The sequence below is a fragment of the Acomys russatus genome, chromosome 21 (assembly GCF_903995435.1).
Source record: "Acomys russatus chromosome 21, mAcoRus1.1, whole genome shotgun sequence".
NCBI lineage: Eukaryota > Metazoa > Chordata > Mammalia > Rodentia > Muridae > Acomys > Acomys russatus.
Window position 1 is genome coordinate 645,898 of NC_067157.1, and position 16,030 is coordinate 661,927.

At 36.5% G+C, this 16,030-nt stretch overlaps 1 protein-coding gene across 3 annotated transcripts in view; it reads right to left on the bottom strand.

Annotated features, from left to right (window-relative positions):
- Window positions 1–638: 638 nt before the first annotated feature.
- Sim1 (SIM bHLH transcription factor 1) overlaps window positions 639–16,030 on the bottom strand; it is a 76,408-nt gene continuing 61,016 nt past the window's right edge. For all 3 annotated transcript variants that reach the window (XM_051164411.1, XM_051164410.1, XM_051164412.1), the window contains 2 exons: window positions 3,674–4,070; window positions 639–1,494 (listed from right to left, as the gene is read on the bottom strand). In XM_051164411.1, the coding sequence (XP_051020368.1) occupies window positions 764–1,494; window positions 3,674–4,070 (1,128 nt within the window). In that variant the 3' untranslated portion in view covers window positions 639–763. The remainder of the gene's footprint in view (window positions 1,495–3,673; window positions 4,071–16,030) is intronic.

Consider the following 16,030-nt stretch of genomic DNA (forward strand, 5'->3'; position numbering starts at 1 on the left):
GTTCTTTGCCCTTTCCTTCACTGAGCCACTTAAAATTAAGTAGGCCACATTTTTATGTGTCTTCTAATATTTCATTGCTGTGACTAAGAAATTTCCTTATTGTTGTGTCAATGCAATACTGGTCCCTGTCTAACTCAAAATCAAGGTGGAATATCACTTTTTCCTGATTCCTTGTAATGGATACCAAATGAAAATGCATTCATGTACTATAGCCAGAACCATTTCTCTAATATATGCCTGAATCAAATGAGTGAACTGGTTTGAAACCATAATGAAGAAATCAGTTTACAAGATATATCCCTCTCTTCCTTAGTTATTTTGGGAACTTATATTTCTTTAAGAAGCTTTATGTGATAGGCAAGGAAATGTAACCATTCTGTGTATTTGTGCATGAGAAGTGTACATAGCAGTTTGTGAGCATCATTTGATTTGTGTATATAAATTTTACTAGATTGTCACAACACAGTGGTTTCATTCATCAGCCCTTCTATGTGGTATATATGTATATATGCTTAATTTGCATTAGTGTTTTTAATTCAAACATATCTATTATGATTCCTCTATAATATGTGGGCAAATCATTTTAGCTCATATATCTTTGTATAGCTCTGAATGTTTTCTGTTTTCTAATTTCATGTCAAATAGCCAGAAATTTGAATTTAAACTTTCTAACAATCTGTGGCATGATAAGCACTGCTAATGGGGTATTAAACTATAAATATGTTTCAGAGACCCTTGAAGAACAAAATATTTTAGAAAAACATCAACTTCCATTGGTTATTATAACAGACGTTCCCTTGTGTCCTTGTGCTGGGTCTGGCTGCATCCTTAAATGGGAAGTTACATCAAAATGTGAGCCATTACAGCCTAAGGAATAGTTTCTAATAGTCTCACTGTCATATAAATGCTCCAGGGCATATCCAGTTAATGTATAGGCATGCTTATCAAAATACTGCCTGTGGGAGCCAAAGCAGTTTGGAGAGATGGCAGGATGGTCTCCTGCTGTCTGATGAGGAGACATATCTGAATGTAGGTAGTCTTTAGCCAAGATTAAACTAGACTTTGCAATGCGATCAGAACTGGGACTACTTATCCGAGACAGTGCAGTGGGGCTGTTGTCATAGTCATTTTCATGAGGGCTGAGCATCTTTCCCTCTCTCTGCTGGACATGGTCACATGGTGAAGTGCTGGCAAGAGCAGAGCTGTGGCAGACTTCACCTGCTGGTGGGGCCTGTTGATAGTTTGCAAAACAGAGGGAGTGTTTTTTTCCAGCTCCATTAATAGAAGCCAGTTGATCTGGAGGGGCTTTCCTTAGCTGTAATCTGTTCTCTTCCTCTTTAATCATCTGCTGGGTGGCTCTTATGAGAGTTTCAATTTTGCTAGGTTCGTGTGGGCTATTTTGATACTGTTCGGTGCGGAATCGGTCACCTGATTCACTGGCTGATCCAGGGTCTGGGGAGCTGACCACACTGTCTTCGTCCCAGTGACCTCGACCTACGTCACAAAAAGTAAAAGTAAGTAGTGTCAAAATTCACATACACAAACACAAGTGTGTTTCTTTCCTAGAAAAATATGCTTACATTTTTCATTTTAATGCAATATTGGAAATAGAAACAGGCCTATAGGACAAAATACTGACATTTTTATTTGAATTCAGATATATCTTGTCTTCATATGTAATCAGTGTGTTTTAATTGCATATAACGTTTATAAAATGTTTCTTGGAAGATAAACCTCACAAGTTGAGATTGCTAATTAGTGAAACAGTAAAATGTATTCATATTTTTCTATGTATATACTTTATTGGACCTACACCTCTACAAATATCATAAAGGAGATTAATACAATTTGATTTGTGCTATTTTCTAGAGCACTGTCATCTTATATGGGTACATGAAAAAATGTTTTCAGTTTAGTTTAAGAAGACAATTGTATAATCTGAATTATTATATCTTAAATAAGTCACTGAAATTTTTGATAATTCTCAGTTTGTTGTAAATGAGATTGCACTAAAGTTAAATAGGATTACACTAAATGTTATTTTTTAGAAAATTAGGAGTTAATAAAAATGTTTGTACATAAGCACATGGATGGACAGATAATATAGCTATGTTATAATAAAATATAAATATGTTGTTATCAATAGTAGGGTAAGTACATTAGCTTCAGAGATAACAATGAAAACTGGTCATTTCTGAAACAGAAATGGAGCTACTCATTTCTGAAACAAGGTCTTGAATAAATAAATATTAGCATTTTATAACAACTTGTTCTGAATTAAGGAGGCAAGTCTAACACTGACAAGTAATGCATGTAAAATATATTTTATAAGCTTAATTATCCTTAGTCTTAAATAAATACAAAAGAAAAAAAAAAAAAAAAGAAGGAAGGGACATATGAGCGAATGCTAAAGAAGAGCTGTGTAGCACACAGACCATTACTTCCTTCTTTTCTTGTTTTATTTCTAACATTTTCTTCTAGACCATATAGGTTAAGACAGAGTTATGCTTCTCACCTTTATCTGGGAAGTAATTGCCCTTTGCCCTAGGTTTCCATTACCAGACTACCGAAATGTTCCTTGGTTCATAATAGATTGTTTACTCAAAGGAAAAGCAGAAAAATAAAGGGCAATGATAGAAAAAGGTTAAAATTGCTCATAGAAGTAACTGCAATGAGGACTTTGTGTAAGGGAAGATGATCTAGTACACTTCTCATGTTAAGAGCATGGAGAGTATTAAAAGAGCCTTTATATTGAGATATGATAGATATTGATTTTCATTCAGAATTTTAGACTCACCAAGATAGGAAAGATCTTTTCTTCAAGTTTGCCAAATACAAATAGCCACATCGCTTTTAATGTAATACTTACATAATTCTTTATTGTTTCGTGGTTCTTCCTACTGTATGTAGTTTATTTTATTTGTGTCAATAATATAAATATCTATTTATAGATAGATAGATAGATAGATAAAAAGGGCCTTCATAATGTCACCGACTTTTAATAAAATGGGGAGATTATCAAAGACCCACCTAGACCCACATTTAGAATGATCAGGATAGACTCTTATCTCATTTTCTTTGAAGAAAATAATTACTAATATAATTTACTTTGGAATTTACAGAATAATTTAGTTTGAAGAAAGGGTTATCAATTATTAAAGCTTTAACACTAGTGTCCATTTCTCTAGGCTAGTGAAACTGTGCAAATATCCCAAGGTGAAATTCCTGGTAGCTTCTTCTTTTTCAACCTGGTATTTTGGTTGTCATAGTGATGGGAGGCAGGTACTGGTACTTGATTCCCAGAGAAGCTAAACATCTATTAGCAAAGCCATAGTCCACTAAGCAAAGACTGTCCTTTCCAACATAACAATAGTGCTTTCACGGATAAACAGCTGCTGTGTGTCCATACTGAGAATAACACTGCAAAAATCTAAATATGACTACAAATTCAATAGATTTATAAATATTGAGTCTTTGTTTCTATTTTTTATGGCTTTTAAAATGAGAAATGGTTTTATTTTTCTCTTCTGTCATAAATATGTTAACACTACCAAATAAATACACTTTGCTGAATGGACTTAGCTTTTAAAATCCCACTGGTAGAAAATCACTGGGGTCAGTTCCTCCAGTGTACAGCCTCCTGCTGGGAATCTGCTGTCCTTTAAGCTCTTACCATGGATTCTGTGGACAGAGGTGATATGAGGCATGCTGTTTTCATAGGCTTCTCTGCTCTCCGGGGAGGCCTTTGTAAGTGGCAAGGCTGCTCGAGAGCCCCACCAGGGATCTCTCCCTGCCGGTGGTGCTCCCAAGAAGTACCTGCCTGCCTCGCAGCGGCCTCCTTCACAGGCTTGGGTGTGGAAGTGCCTGTCCTCTACCAGCCTGTGGTCCAGAGCAAAGCCATAGCAGAGGGAACTGCGATCTGAGAACTGCCTGTAAGCACAGGACACTTCGTGCTGAGAGCCAGGCCTCTCTGGATCCAGGAGCTGTGGGGAGGCAGTATCTGTCAGGGGACTTCCACCCCACTGGCTGTCATGGTCAGATTCTGATCTTTCAGTGTGGAATCCCGAATACTGAAACCAAAAGGGCAAGGAACAACATCAATAATAAATAAATTAGCTAAACAAAAACAGCCTTCATTGTACATGCACCAAAGTAACATAGGCCTGAGGCAGCCAAAATAAGACTTACTGTATCATTAAGGTTCCCATTAACTTTGAGCAATTTAATTAGCTAATATCCATACAGAAAATCCTCCTGGCTGCTGGAAGAGATAAAATAATAGCAAACAGTCCTGGACAATGAATGAAGTGATTTGCCCCAGGTAGTTCTAATAACCCTTCAGTGCAATGTGAGTGTCCCCAGTGGTATGGAAAAGGATGCTAAGGCACAGAGTAAAATAATTGGCCAAGACTACAAGGGGGGACTAAATAACAAAATCAAGAATCGAAGACAAATTCCTCAGAATCATCGAAACAGACTTGCCTAAATAAGAGTCCAAGAAAGTTTCCTATTCTATATCAGTTTGTTTTTCATGTTTCTTCTTAGAAAAAACAAGATTAAAAACTAAAGCTTAGCCGGGTGTAGTGGCACACGCCTTTAATCCCAGCACTTGGGAGGCAGAGGCAGGGGGATCGCTGTGAGTTCGAGGCTCGCCTGGTCTACAAAGTGAGTCTAGGACAACTAAGGCTACACACAGAGATCCTGTCTAGAAAAACCAAAAGAAAAACAAAAACAAAGTCTAAAACTTAAGGTACCAATGTTCTGAGCCTTAATGTTTTTGTTAAATTTTATTTGTTTGTTTATTTTTCATTATTAATTGTATAAGGGGATGAATGTAGGTATGTGGATGTGAGTATGAGAGCCCACACAGACCAGAGGCCGTAAATCCCCACAGCAACTGGAGTTACAGGTGGCTGTAAGTCACCTAGTATGGGTATTGAACTACAGTCATCAAGTGCAGTATCAGCTGTGGACCAATCAGCCCTTTCTCCAGCCCCTGAAAATTTTGGGCTAAACTGTTAACTCTGAAATTTGTGTCAACTACCTGGTGAGTACAAGGCAAAATAGTTACTAAATGCTTCCCTAACTCGAGTGCAATGTAACTTTGAAAGCCTTGCTCCATGTAAACTAGCCTGTTCAGTTATGCTTCTGAAGCTTAGTTACACATAGGATCTTATGAGAGGAATACAGGCCATTTATCCTTGTTGAAATTCTGCTGCTCACCTTCTCAAAACTCTGTCATCAGGTGTTAAAAGCAAAATGTAGAATTTGAGTCAGCAGGATAAAAATTGAGTCAGCAGTGGGTAAAAGCATTTGCTGCCTAGAACTGAGTCCAACCCCCAAATTCCGTAGGAGAAAAAGAGAAACAATTCCTACATGTTCTCTTTCTGACCCCACATGAGCATGGTGGGTACACATGTAATGTGGCACATGCACATCCACACTCGGACATTCGTATCATACCTATACACATAGGTGCACACAAATATACATGCGATAATAACACATATTAGAAGTCCCCCTCAGTCACAGTCATAGGGGAGGAGAATAAGGGGAAAATGGAAGGGAGGGAGGAATGGGGGGATACAAGGAATGGGATAACCATTGAGATGTAATAAGAATAAATTTTAAAGCCGGGCGTGGTGGCACATGCCTTTAATCCCAGCACTCGGGAGGCAGAGGCAGGCGGATCGCTGTGAGTTCGAGGCCAGCCTGGTCTACAAAGTGAGTCCAAGATGGCCAAGGCTACACAGAGAAACCCTGTCTCGAAAAACCAAAAAAAAAAAAAAAAAAAGAATAAATTTTAAAAAATAAAATAAATTTAAAAAAAGAAACAAAACATAATCACAGACCTCCCAAGAAGCTGTGCTCAATTTCAGAATCCCCTATGCCACTAGAATTGGTAGTATATTAGCATTCATGGCACTGGCAAAGGAGAAAGGTAATCATTTACCCTGCAACAAACCATGGGAAATACAACTATGATCTGCCTACAAGATACGCTGGTGCAAGATGTAGTGCACAAGAGTGGCACTAAAGTTACAGGAGTAACAAACCACTCTTTGAATTTAAGGCCCATTACATGAGAAGGAACCCATGCCTGATGCTGCTAGGGTAGTTAAGAGCTTGAAACTGCATAGGCCATGGACGCAGGGGAAAACCAAGCATTACATTTTACAACCATAGAAAGAAAAGTGATGCCTGATAATATTCACTATACCCATAGATTAATGTCTCACTCTGTCATCATCAAAGAAGCTTCTTGAAGTAGATGGGAACTATCATGAAAATACAGAACTGAACAATGTGCAGAGAACAAGCGACTTTGGAGCACTCGAGCCTACATGGGATGTGTTCACTAAACTGTTCCCCTCAAGGCTCAGGTATCTATGAAGAAGAGGATATGTAAAAACTATCAGAGTCAAAGGTAATGGATGACCCAAAGGAAACAGCATCTTCCAGATACAAGAGGACTGAAACAAACCCTCAGAGACTGTGGCAACAAACACAGGGCCTACAAAGGTTCAAGCCAGACAGGGTCCCAGCACTGAAAAGAGAAAGTGGACATGGGCTCCTACCCCTAACCAAGAAACTATATGCATTTGACACCTGCTTGTCTCCAATGCAGCTATGTTAACTATGCTTAAGGATGGGCCCCATGCCCAAGAGTAGATGGTGAACACAAAATAAGCCCCCTGGTATTTTTGTAGACCTTTTGTCTCATATTACTTTGTTTGAGTGTGTTTTTAATCTTATTGATTTGCTTGTATATTTTGGCTTGCATTTTTGGAGTGTGTGTGTGTGTGTGTGTGTGTGTGTGTCTTGTTTTCTTTGTTTTTGTTCCTTTTTTAAAGAGAGAGAGAAAGAAAAGGCATGGAATTGTGTAAGTGGAGAGGTAGAAAGGGCTTCAGAGGAGTTGGAAGATAGAGAAAGTATGATGATAATATATGAAAATTTTTATTTTTAGTTAAAATAAATAAAGGAAAATATTTTTAAAACTCATAAAGTGGTAATAATTTCTGCCAATTAGGGATTCCCTAGTACCAAACATGATTTAGATAGGAGAGATTATCTGCTATGATAATTTGAGAACTTGCTATTTATTTAATATGTAAATATGTTTAATATGTGAATAAACTGCTCCAAAGCTTTCATTGTGGTTTTCAAAGAACATAGATACTTCATGGTCTATCTGCTCTTAAAACCTGTACTCCAATGTTTACTGCATGTACTGTCCTTGTTTGGTGCAATAGTTTGAGTAGACCCCCATGGTTCCAGATCCACCCAATACATGCAATAAACATTGAGCCCCTACTCAGATCTAGCCAATGGACAGGACATTTTCCACAGTTATATGGGGAGTGAGAACTGACTCTGACATGACTCTGGTGCCCCATATTTGACCCACTTCCCCTTGGTGTGAAGGCCTCGTAGCAGTCAGAGAAAGGATAAGCAGGCTACCAAGAAGAAACTTGATAGATAGCCTATGACCATATAGTGGGGGAGGAGGTCCCCCTGGGTCATAGACATAGCAATCAGGGAGTAGGGTGAAAATGGGAGGGAGGGAAAGAATGAGTGAATACAAGTGAGGGAAAACAATTGAGATGCAATCGGAATAAATTAATTAAATAATAAAAAAAAAATTAACCTGTACCCCAAAGTACAATTTTATACTTAACATCAATCATTTATGAAAAAATGGAGATGGTTCAATGCACAAAGTGCTTTTCATACAAGGGGACCTCAGTTAGAATCCCTAGAACTTATTTAAAGCTAGATATGAAGTAGTGTATATCTGTTATCCCAGTGCGCACAGAAATAAACAGGACTCTGTCTTAAACAAGGTAAGAGAAAGGTATAAGCCATTAGCCAAGAGTGCCCTCTTACTCCACACACATACATACACACACACACACACACACACACACACACACAAATGAAAAAAAGAATACAAAGAGATGAGAGAAAACATGAACCAATGTTGAATCCAATGTTAAGATGCTGAAAGCAAGTCTTTAGTACACTTTCTCTTAGCCTACAAGGGGAATAGTGATTCATGAGAAAGGAATCTGGGCTCTACTACCTTTGTCACTAGTTGGTTGAACAATAACCTGTGCTGAGTCTTTCACAAGGTAAAGCAAATGCTTCACCCTGAGCATAATTCTTCCCACCTGAATGCAAGGAGAAATTCTACCCAGAGTGCTTGGGAAGAGAGGTGAAGCACCTCAGTTTGAACAACCAAAAACTATGTTAGTAAGAGTCGTATGATAAGGACAAATCTGAATGCAAATTTCAAGGTCAAGAATTCCAATAGTTAGGAACGGTCATTCTAATTATTATTTCAATTATTTCCCAAGTTCTCAATACAATCTGTCAGCATTTTCTATTACGAAAAAAATAAAAAATAAAAACTTGTCTCCCTGCAGGACTGTAGATGGAAGACACCAATGTACCTTGAATTCTAATCACTACCTCACAACTCCCACCTGCCAAAAGCCTTTTCTTCCAGTCACACCAGTCTCTTTCCACAAGATAGCAACTTCTCTTTCAGTAGAGCAAAGTTAACACATTCTGGTCCTCCTGAGTGGGGAACTGAATACTACATCTGTGTCTCCTTCAGCAATGCTTGCCTCAGAAAGACTCAGACATGTGTGTCATTCCAAGCTAAGAGTTACCCAGACATCACTTGTTTTTTATAAAAGTATAAACTAGACCTATTTTTAAAGTACTCCAGTCAAGACTCCTGAGCCCTGTTGAGTGGAAAAAGCTTTCCCTGAGTGTATATGGGAAAGTAATGTCACAGTAGAGTAAAGTCTGTGAATTGCTCATGAAGAAAATCCTACAGGAGGCAACCCAGCCGTACATGAGGTACATATTTCAATAACACCTGAAAAGATTCTGAAGGGAAGCCTCTTGTCAATAACCAAGAAACCACAATAATAAAGACACTGTCCTGAGACATTTAAGTAGGCAGAGTTTAAACTGCAGACCAAATCTAGTTATAAATGTTTGCTTTTTAAGGAAAATGTGTGAACTTGTACCAGCACACAAAAAATAAAACTCTGATCTATAGTTAGTCCTTTTTGTTTATAGGTGTGTGTGTGTGTGTGTGTGTGTGTGTGTGTGTGTGTGTGTGTGTGTTGCTTTGTTTTGTGAGATAGCATGTCACTGTATATCCCCTAAAGACCTAGAACTCACTATGTAAATCAGACTGGTCATTAATTCACAGAGATCTGCCTGCCTCTACCTTCCTAGTGCTGGGATTAATGGCTTGCATTTCCATTCCTAGCAACAATTACTTCTTAAAATGAACTGCACTCAATATACACACTATTGTGAATACTAAAACTCCATTGTTGGATTTGAATTTTTTTTTATTTTTGAACTCTTTACTTTTTGAGATTATATTATAATAACATCATTTCTCCTTCCTACCCCCACCTTGCTTTATGTCAAATTCATGGCCTCTGGACTCTTTTTCTTTAATTGTTGTCTCTCTCTCTCTCTCTCTCTCTCTCTCTCTCTCACACACACACACACACACACACACACACACACACACACACACACACACACCACTCTTAAATTTATAAGCACAACCTGCTCAGCCCATATAGTTTTATTTGTATGTATATGATTTCATGGCTGACCACTTTGTATTGGTTATTTGAAATATTTCAAGTGTTATTATATATTTGGGGGAAACCAGCAAACAGACAAAAAGAAAGACAGCCATTGGCTACAGTGAGCTAAGGATAGAGAGTGAGTACTTGCAGAGGAAAGCTCAGTTCTCCTTTTCCATTTATTACATTTACAAGGGCTTGGGCAGATTATTTAATTTCTGTTAACAAGAAAAGGGCCATGATAGCAGTAATCTAAGGCTGAATAAGAGTACCTCACATAATGAGAGGGGCATTAGGTGGAGAGGAAAGACTTGTTTCCTCACTCCTTCCTACTGTAACTTCCGTGGTAACCTTGGCCAAATACAAAAAAGAGAAAATGTAAGACTTATCTAAGTTGAATTAAATAACATCAAGCAATATCTAGAGCCACACATATACACACATGGGTGCACATGCAACCAAATGCTAACTGGAATTAGGAATCTGATTTTTTAACATTTAGAAATTAACCAAAAATACCTACTATATGGCTGGGGTGTAGGTTAGTGGCACAATGATTAATGAGCATGTATAATACCTTGGGTTTCACATCCAATACCATAATACATAAATAAGTATTGTGGAAAACGAATACATTTTAATGAAAAATTTAATAAAAGAAACTGAAACAGTGGGAAACCACATAAAAGAACAAAAACTACAAGGAATAAAGAGAAAATGGTTGAGATGTTTTGTTGTTTATTTTTTAAAGTTTGATGGTTGCATGTCTATGTAAATACCAAAGGAATTAGAATTGTTAAAACAACTGGAAAATGAACAAAGTAATATAATTTGTCTATCCAATATCAAGACACACTATATCACTACTAGTAAGTTTCTAGATACTGGTGGTTGTCAGAACATACGATTACTTGTGAGAAAACTCCAAGAAAACAAGTCCTATGACCTTGGTTTCTTCAAAAACATGAAATTGTTCTTGGAATGTGTTTTTTGTTCTACTCCCAAGTGTGGTGGACAGGAGTGAATTTCCTTCAAATTATTGACATTATTAACAACTGGCTAATGTTATTTATTTATATGCTGCTATGGAAGAATAAGCTTGTCCTCCACCTGTGGCTGATGCTCTAAATAAAGTTGGCCATTGCCAGAAACTTTAGCCGACTTCATTTACCGGCTCCATCATCCCAGGTCCCACCGTCTCTACAGCAGTAAACATAATCAGATTAACAGAACATTACAGGGTACCCAAAATTAGGTCCACAAAAATATCACCAATTTATGTTTCACAATTTGATGAACTTTTGACCAGTATAAATGGTGATGGAGTAGCTAATTTTTTTCATCATAAGAAAAAACAAATGGGCCTTAACCTAAAAAATCCAGTGACAATTATCAAAAAAAAGAATTATAAGTCCATGGGTTGGAAAGATGACGCAGCCATTAATGTTCTTACAGCTCTGGGCTCAGTTCCTGGCACTCACATGGCAGCTCACCACAGCCTCTAACTCCAAATTTAGAGAATGTAATGTCCTTTTCTGTCCGCATTGGGTATCAGGCACACATGAAATACATATTACATATATGCACGTGTGCATACCCATGAAATAAAATAGATCTTTAAAAATTAAAACTAACAATGAACACAAAAGGGATCCAGATTTAATGGTTTTTAAATAATATGAAAGAAAATCTTCAAATTAAGTCTAGATAAAAAGTTCTGAGGCTTGACCACAAAAGTTAAATTCATAACAAAGCAAGAACAAAATCCTGCTTGGTTGGGATATATCAAAATCTTGAAACTGTTTTTCACAAGTCTCTATTCAGAGGATAAAAACAAGGAGAAACATTTGTAAACAATTCAACAAGAGAATGAATATGTATACTAAACAATTAACTACCCAAATTCAACAATCTTTAAATGGGTAAAATATAGGGATTACCAATTAGTAAATAGAATATTCAGGTAGAAGACAATAATATGAAATGATGTTAAATATTAGTCAATAGGCAGACCCAAGTTAAAACCACAGTGAATTATTGCAGTATATCCATCAGGTTGTCTAAAATTACAACAATGCTAACACAGTATACTGGCAAAGATGAAGGTAAACAGGCCACATACATGATGCTAATGGGAATGTTAAAGAAGATAGCTACTCTGAAAAACAATTTTCAAAGCTTCGTAAAAACCTAAATGTGCAATTACCAAATGCAATTTGGCATTCCCTTCCCTCACAAAATGGAAATAATATTTATATAAAAACTTGCATAAGAATATCTGTAATTCATAGCAGGGCTTCTAGCCTAATTTCTAGGTCCCCCTTCCATTGTTCTCATCCTTTCCTAATTATTTTTATATGAATAGAACATACCATCTTATCAAGTTTTAGGTGACTAGTTCAGTGGTGTTACTGCATTTTTACAATACTGTGCCAGTAGCACCACCAACCATCTCTGGACTGTTCATCTTGGGAAGCTGAACTCCATAGCCACTAAGTGATAACTTGCTATTCCTTTCTTTCCCCTAGCCCTTTGAAACCATCATTTTTACTTTCTATCTCTATGAATTTGACAATTATAGGTGTCTCAAACATGTCTTTTTGTGACTGACTTATTTTACTTAGCAAAGTGTCCTCAGGTTTATACATAGTGTAGAGTGCATCATAATTTCCCTACATTTTGAAGTTGAACAATGATTGATTGTTTACTTCTCCTTTCATTTGCTGATGACTTGGCCAGTTTCCACTTTTGCTGTGGTGCTATAATAAACATTTGTATACAGAGATCTCTGATTAAGGCCCAATAACTCTTATACATATATTTGGGTGAGCCTTGTGAGCAAAAGTCGGACTGCTGAATTATATGAAAATTCTGCATCTCATTTTTTAACAAACTGCCATGCTATTTTCCAAAGAAGCTACACACTTTCTGCATTCTTGCTAATACTACACACATGAAAATCCTAACTTCCCTATGCACTCATCAACACTTTCTACCTCCTCTGTGTGTGTATATGTGCACATGCACGGTCATGTGTTTCTCATAGCCATTGTCATGAATGTGCAAGGTTGTATTTAACTGAGATTTTTACTAGAATTTCTGTAACATGGGTTGTCTTGAGCCTTTTCATGAATGTATTGATCACTGTATCTCTTCTTGGAAGAAATATCTATTCAATTCCTTTGCCTATTTATATGATTGCTTGGTTTTTGTTTTGGAGTTCTTGTAGCAGCTTTTATTTTTCCTCTTTCTTTAATTTTTTGTTTTCTGAAATCCAGGCAATCATTTTATGACTAAGCTGTATCCATTGTCCAGCTCTAATTTTAATAGACAAAATAAAAAAAAAAAACTAAAAACAAACTAATAACTCTTCAGACTATGAATGGCTACATGAAATGTAGTATATCTCCACCATGAAATATTATTCAACAATAAAATTGAATGAGGTTTTAATACATATAATAATGTTGATGGAGCTTTAAAGACTTATGCTTGGAGCAGACAGAGTCAACCTTAGGGGGTTGTATAATTCCAATTATATATCATTCTTTGGTTATTATTTTATTTTCTCAGAACTAGTGATTGAATTCTGCATTTTGTGAATGACAGAATCTATGTCTCCAGCCCTCTTTTTTTAAATTATTATTTGGGAATTTTTATTATAATTTATTTACATTACATCTTGATTGTAATCTCCCTTGCTCTTACCTTCCTGTTCCGATCCTCCCTCCCTCTTCTGCCCTATTCTCCTTGCTCTGGCCTTTCCCCCACCTTCTGAGGACAGCCTATCAGGTCTCATCTGGATAGCATGCATTCCTTTGTTTTTGTTTGTTTTTAAAGACAGTTCTTATTATGTTGCCTGGTTTGGCTTGAGCATACTTTCTAGCCCAAGCAGGTTCTGACATTCAAGCTTCCTCTTTCAGCCTCCTAGACAGCTGAGGTTACAGGTCTGAGATGCTAGTTACAGCTATATAACATTCTTGATGGCAAGATTTGAAGTAGATACAAAACATAGGTGCTTGTTAGGGTTTGAGAAGAAAACTAGGTACAGAAGAAAAATTACTGTGACTATTAAAGGTAAACTTGTAAGATCATTGTGGAGTGAAATGACTTGACAATAATGTAATGTCATAGTTATAATAATGTACTACAGTAGAGTGAGATTTACCATTACAAGTATGTGTGATAATTCTGCTAAATTATCCACAAATTAAAATTTTTTTTATCAATTGCATGCTTCAATTTCACATGAACTTATATTTGTATCAAAATTAAATTTTAATTAAAATGGCAATAAAATCAGTAAATTATAAATAGACATATTATAAAGCATTCAATAACTAATGTAAAATAATATGACAGTGTTGAGAAAAATATATCAATGATGACAATAAGTTTAAATCAGATTAAATTACAAATAAGAAGAAATGAGATTTTTATCTTATTCACAGAACAAAACATCAATCTGTGATGATGATAGCCAGTATTTCAAGTGCTGGGAACATAATGCCTGTTGGACAAATGTAAGGATCTAAATTCAAATCAGCAGAACTGATATAAAGCTGGGCCTGGTCCTATATACCTGTAAGTCACTGCAACTTGTTGACCATCAGCCTAGCTCCCGGTTCAGTGAAAGACCCTATCCCAAGAAAATAAGAAGGAGAAAGAGAACAGGATAACAAAATCACCACTGAGACTTTCTGGTGGCCCTGAGCATGTACACACATATGTGCAAATTCATGAGCCACACTCTACACACACCTTTCTTAACACACAAATAATACAGAAAATATGGTGTGTTTCAAAGTCTGAAAGTAAAGAGGCACAACACAAGTAAGGCCAGTGTAAACCAAAGGTCGGGAACTGGGATCTTACTGCTGTATAAATTGGCTTAAAAAAATCAAATGAAACAAAATGACTTATAGGTCTTAAAGCCATTACTCATAAAGAAAAAAAATACTGTGATCTACTATCTAACATACCAGTTTTTTCCATATGAAGCAGAAACTGGAGGTGATATAAGAAGAAACTCAAAGAAGTGTTTCATACTGGGATACCAACACACCACTCTCAGAATAAGACAAATACATTTAAAATATAAGGAAGACTAAAACACAAAACTAAGCAGTTAAAGTTCATAGCTGCATGTCAAACCTAACATAGCACCAACTGTATTTGTAAAATATTAGAAGTCACCCAAATGTTCAAACACAAAACAGCAGCTTAATAAACAACATATATGCATAACAAAGAGGCAGACAGCTGTTTTTAACAAAGGAATACAGAGGAGAGAAAATAAGAATCTTGTATATATTGCTAATTTCATGTAAATATATGAGAAGCAAAACATATACTGTCTAACTTTTGCATTAAAAAACACAATATGTATAAGGCAAACAACAAGCAAACTGGGTCCTGCGAGGAAGGAGGAGAAGGGCTGACAAGAAGGGCAATAGAGAGCTATCTCCCAGTACAATCAGCTGAAATGCAGTGATGTGCTCCAGGGAATATTCATACTAAATATTTCTAAATATCATTCTCCTCTAAAAGGAACAGAACTCATTCCAGGACTGGGCCAGGTAAGAGGTGAGTCTGAAATATCTTGAAGATCCATAAAGTAGAAAAGTGCTCAAAAAATAAAATTATGGAGATGTGTCAAAAATATATTGAAACCAATTTTAAGAAATTTCACTGGCAAAATAGGGAATATTTAATCAAAGGCAAGTAAAAGCAGTAACAGAAGATTTCAGTACATACAACACAGTAACATCAATGAGATCATGCTAGTAAACAAAGAAATGGCTAAATAGTGATGAGTAGGACCTTCCCCATAAGATAGTGTCAATCAGTCATGTGTGGAAGGAGTGTTTGGTTTAGGAAATAAATCTTCAACCAACCTAACAAGGGTTTCTTTAATATAAATGATCACAGATGAGGAATCAAGGAAGGAGTTTTATAAGAAATAAACTAGTTTTAGGGTCTTCAAGAGTCTAACCAAATATTGCTTTTCATTTGAAAAAGATAAGAAGTAGTTATGTGGTGGAGGAAGCAGTGATAAAAGAAGTGATAAACTTTGATATCTCCAAACAACTTAGATGGATGTCAGAGGCCTCTAGATGAACATACTCTGGTATTGGGGCTCCTGTGAGTATTCCTCAAGTAATGGGTAATTGGAGTGAACCATAAAGATGCAGAACAAACTCAAATTATACATAAAACAACTGGGCTTTATTCTGCAAAACTAACAGTAACATCAAAGAAAAGTGGCCAAGGCAAGGATCTATTCAATTTTTTTAAACCTCTAATTTGCAGCATCTATGTACAAATAAAGTCCCAGATAAGAATCTGTCCATCAGGGAAACTGGAGATGCTATAACAAAAAGCACTGCCTTGGTCTTACATCTGAA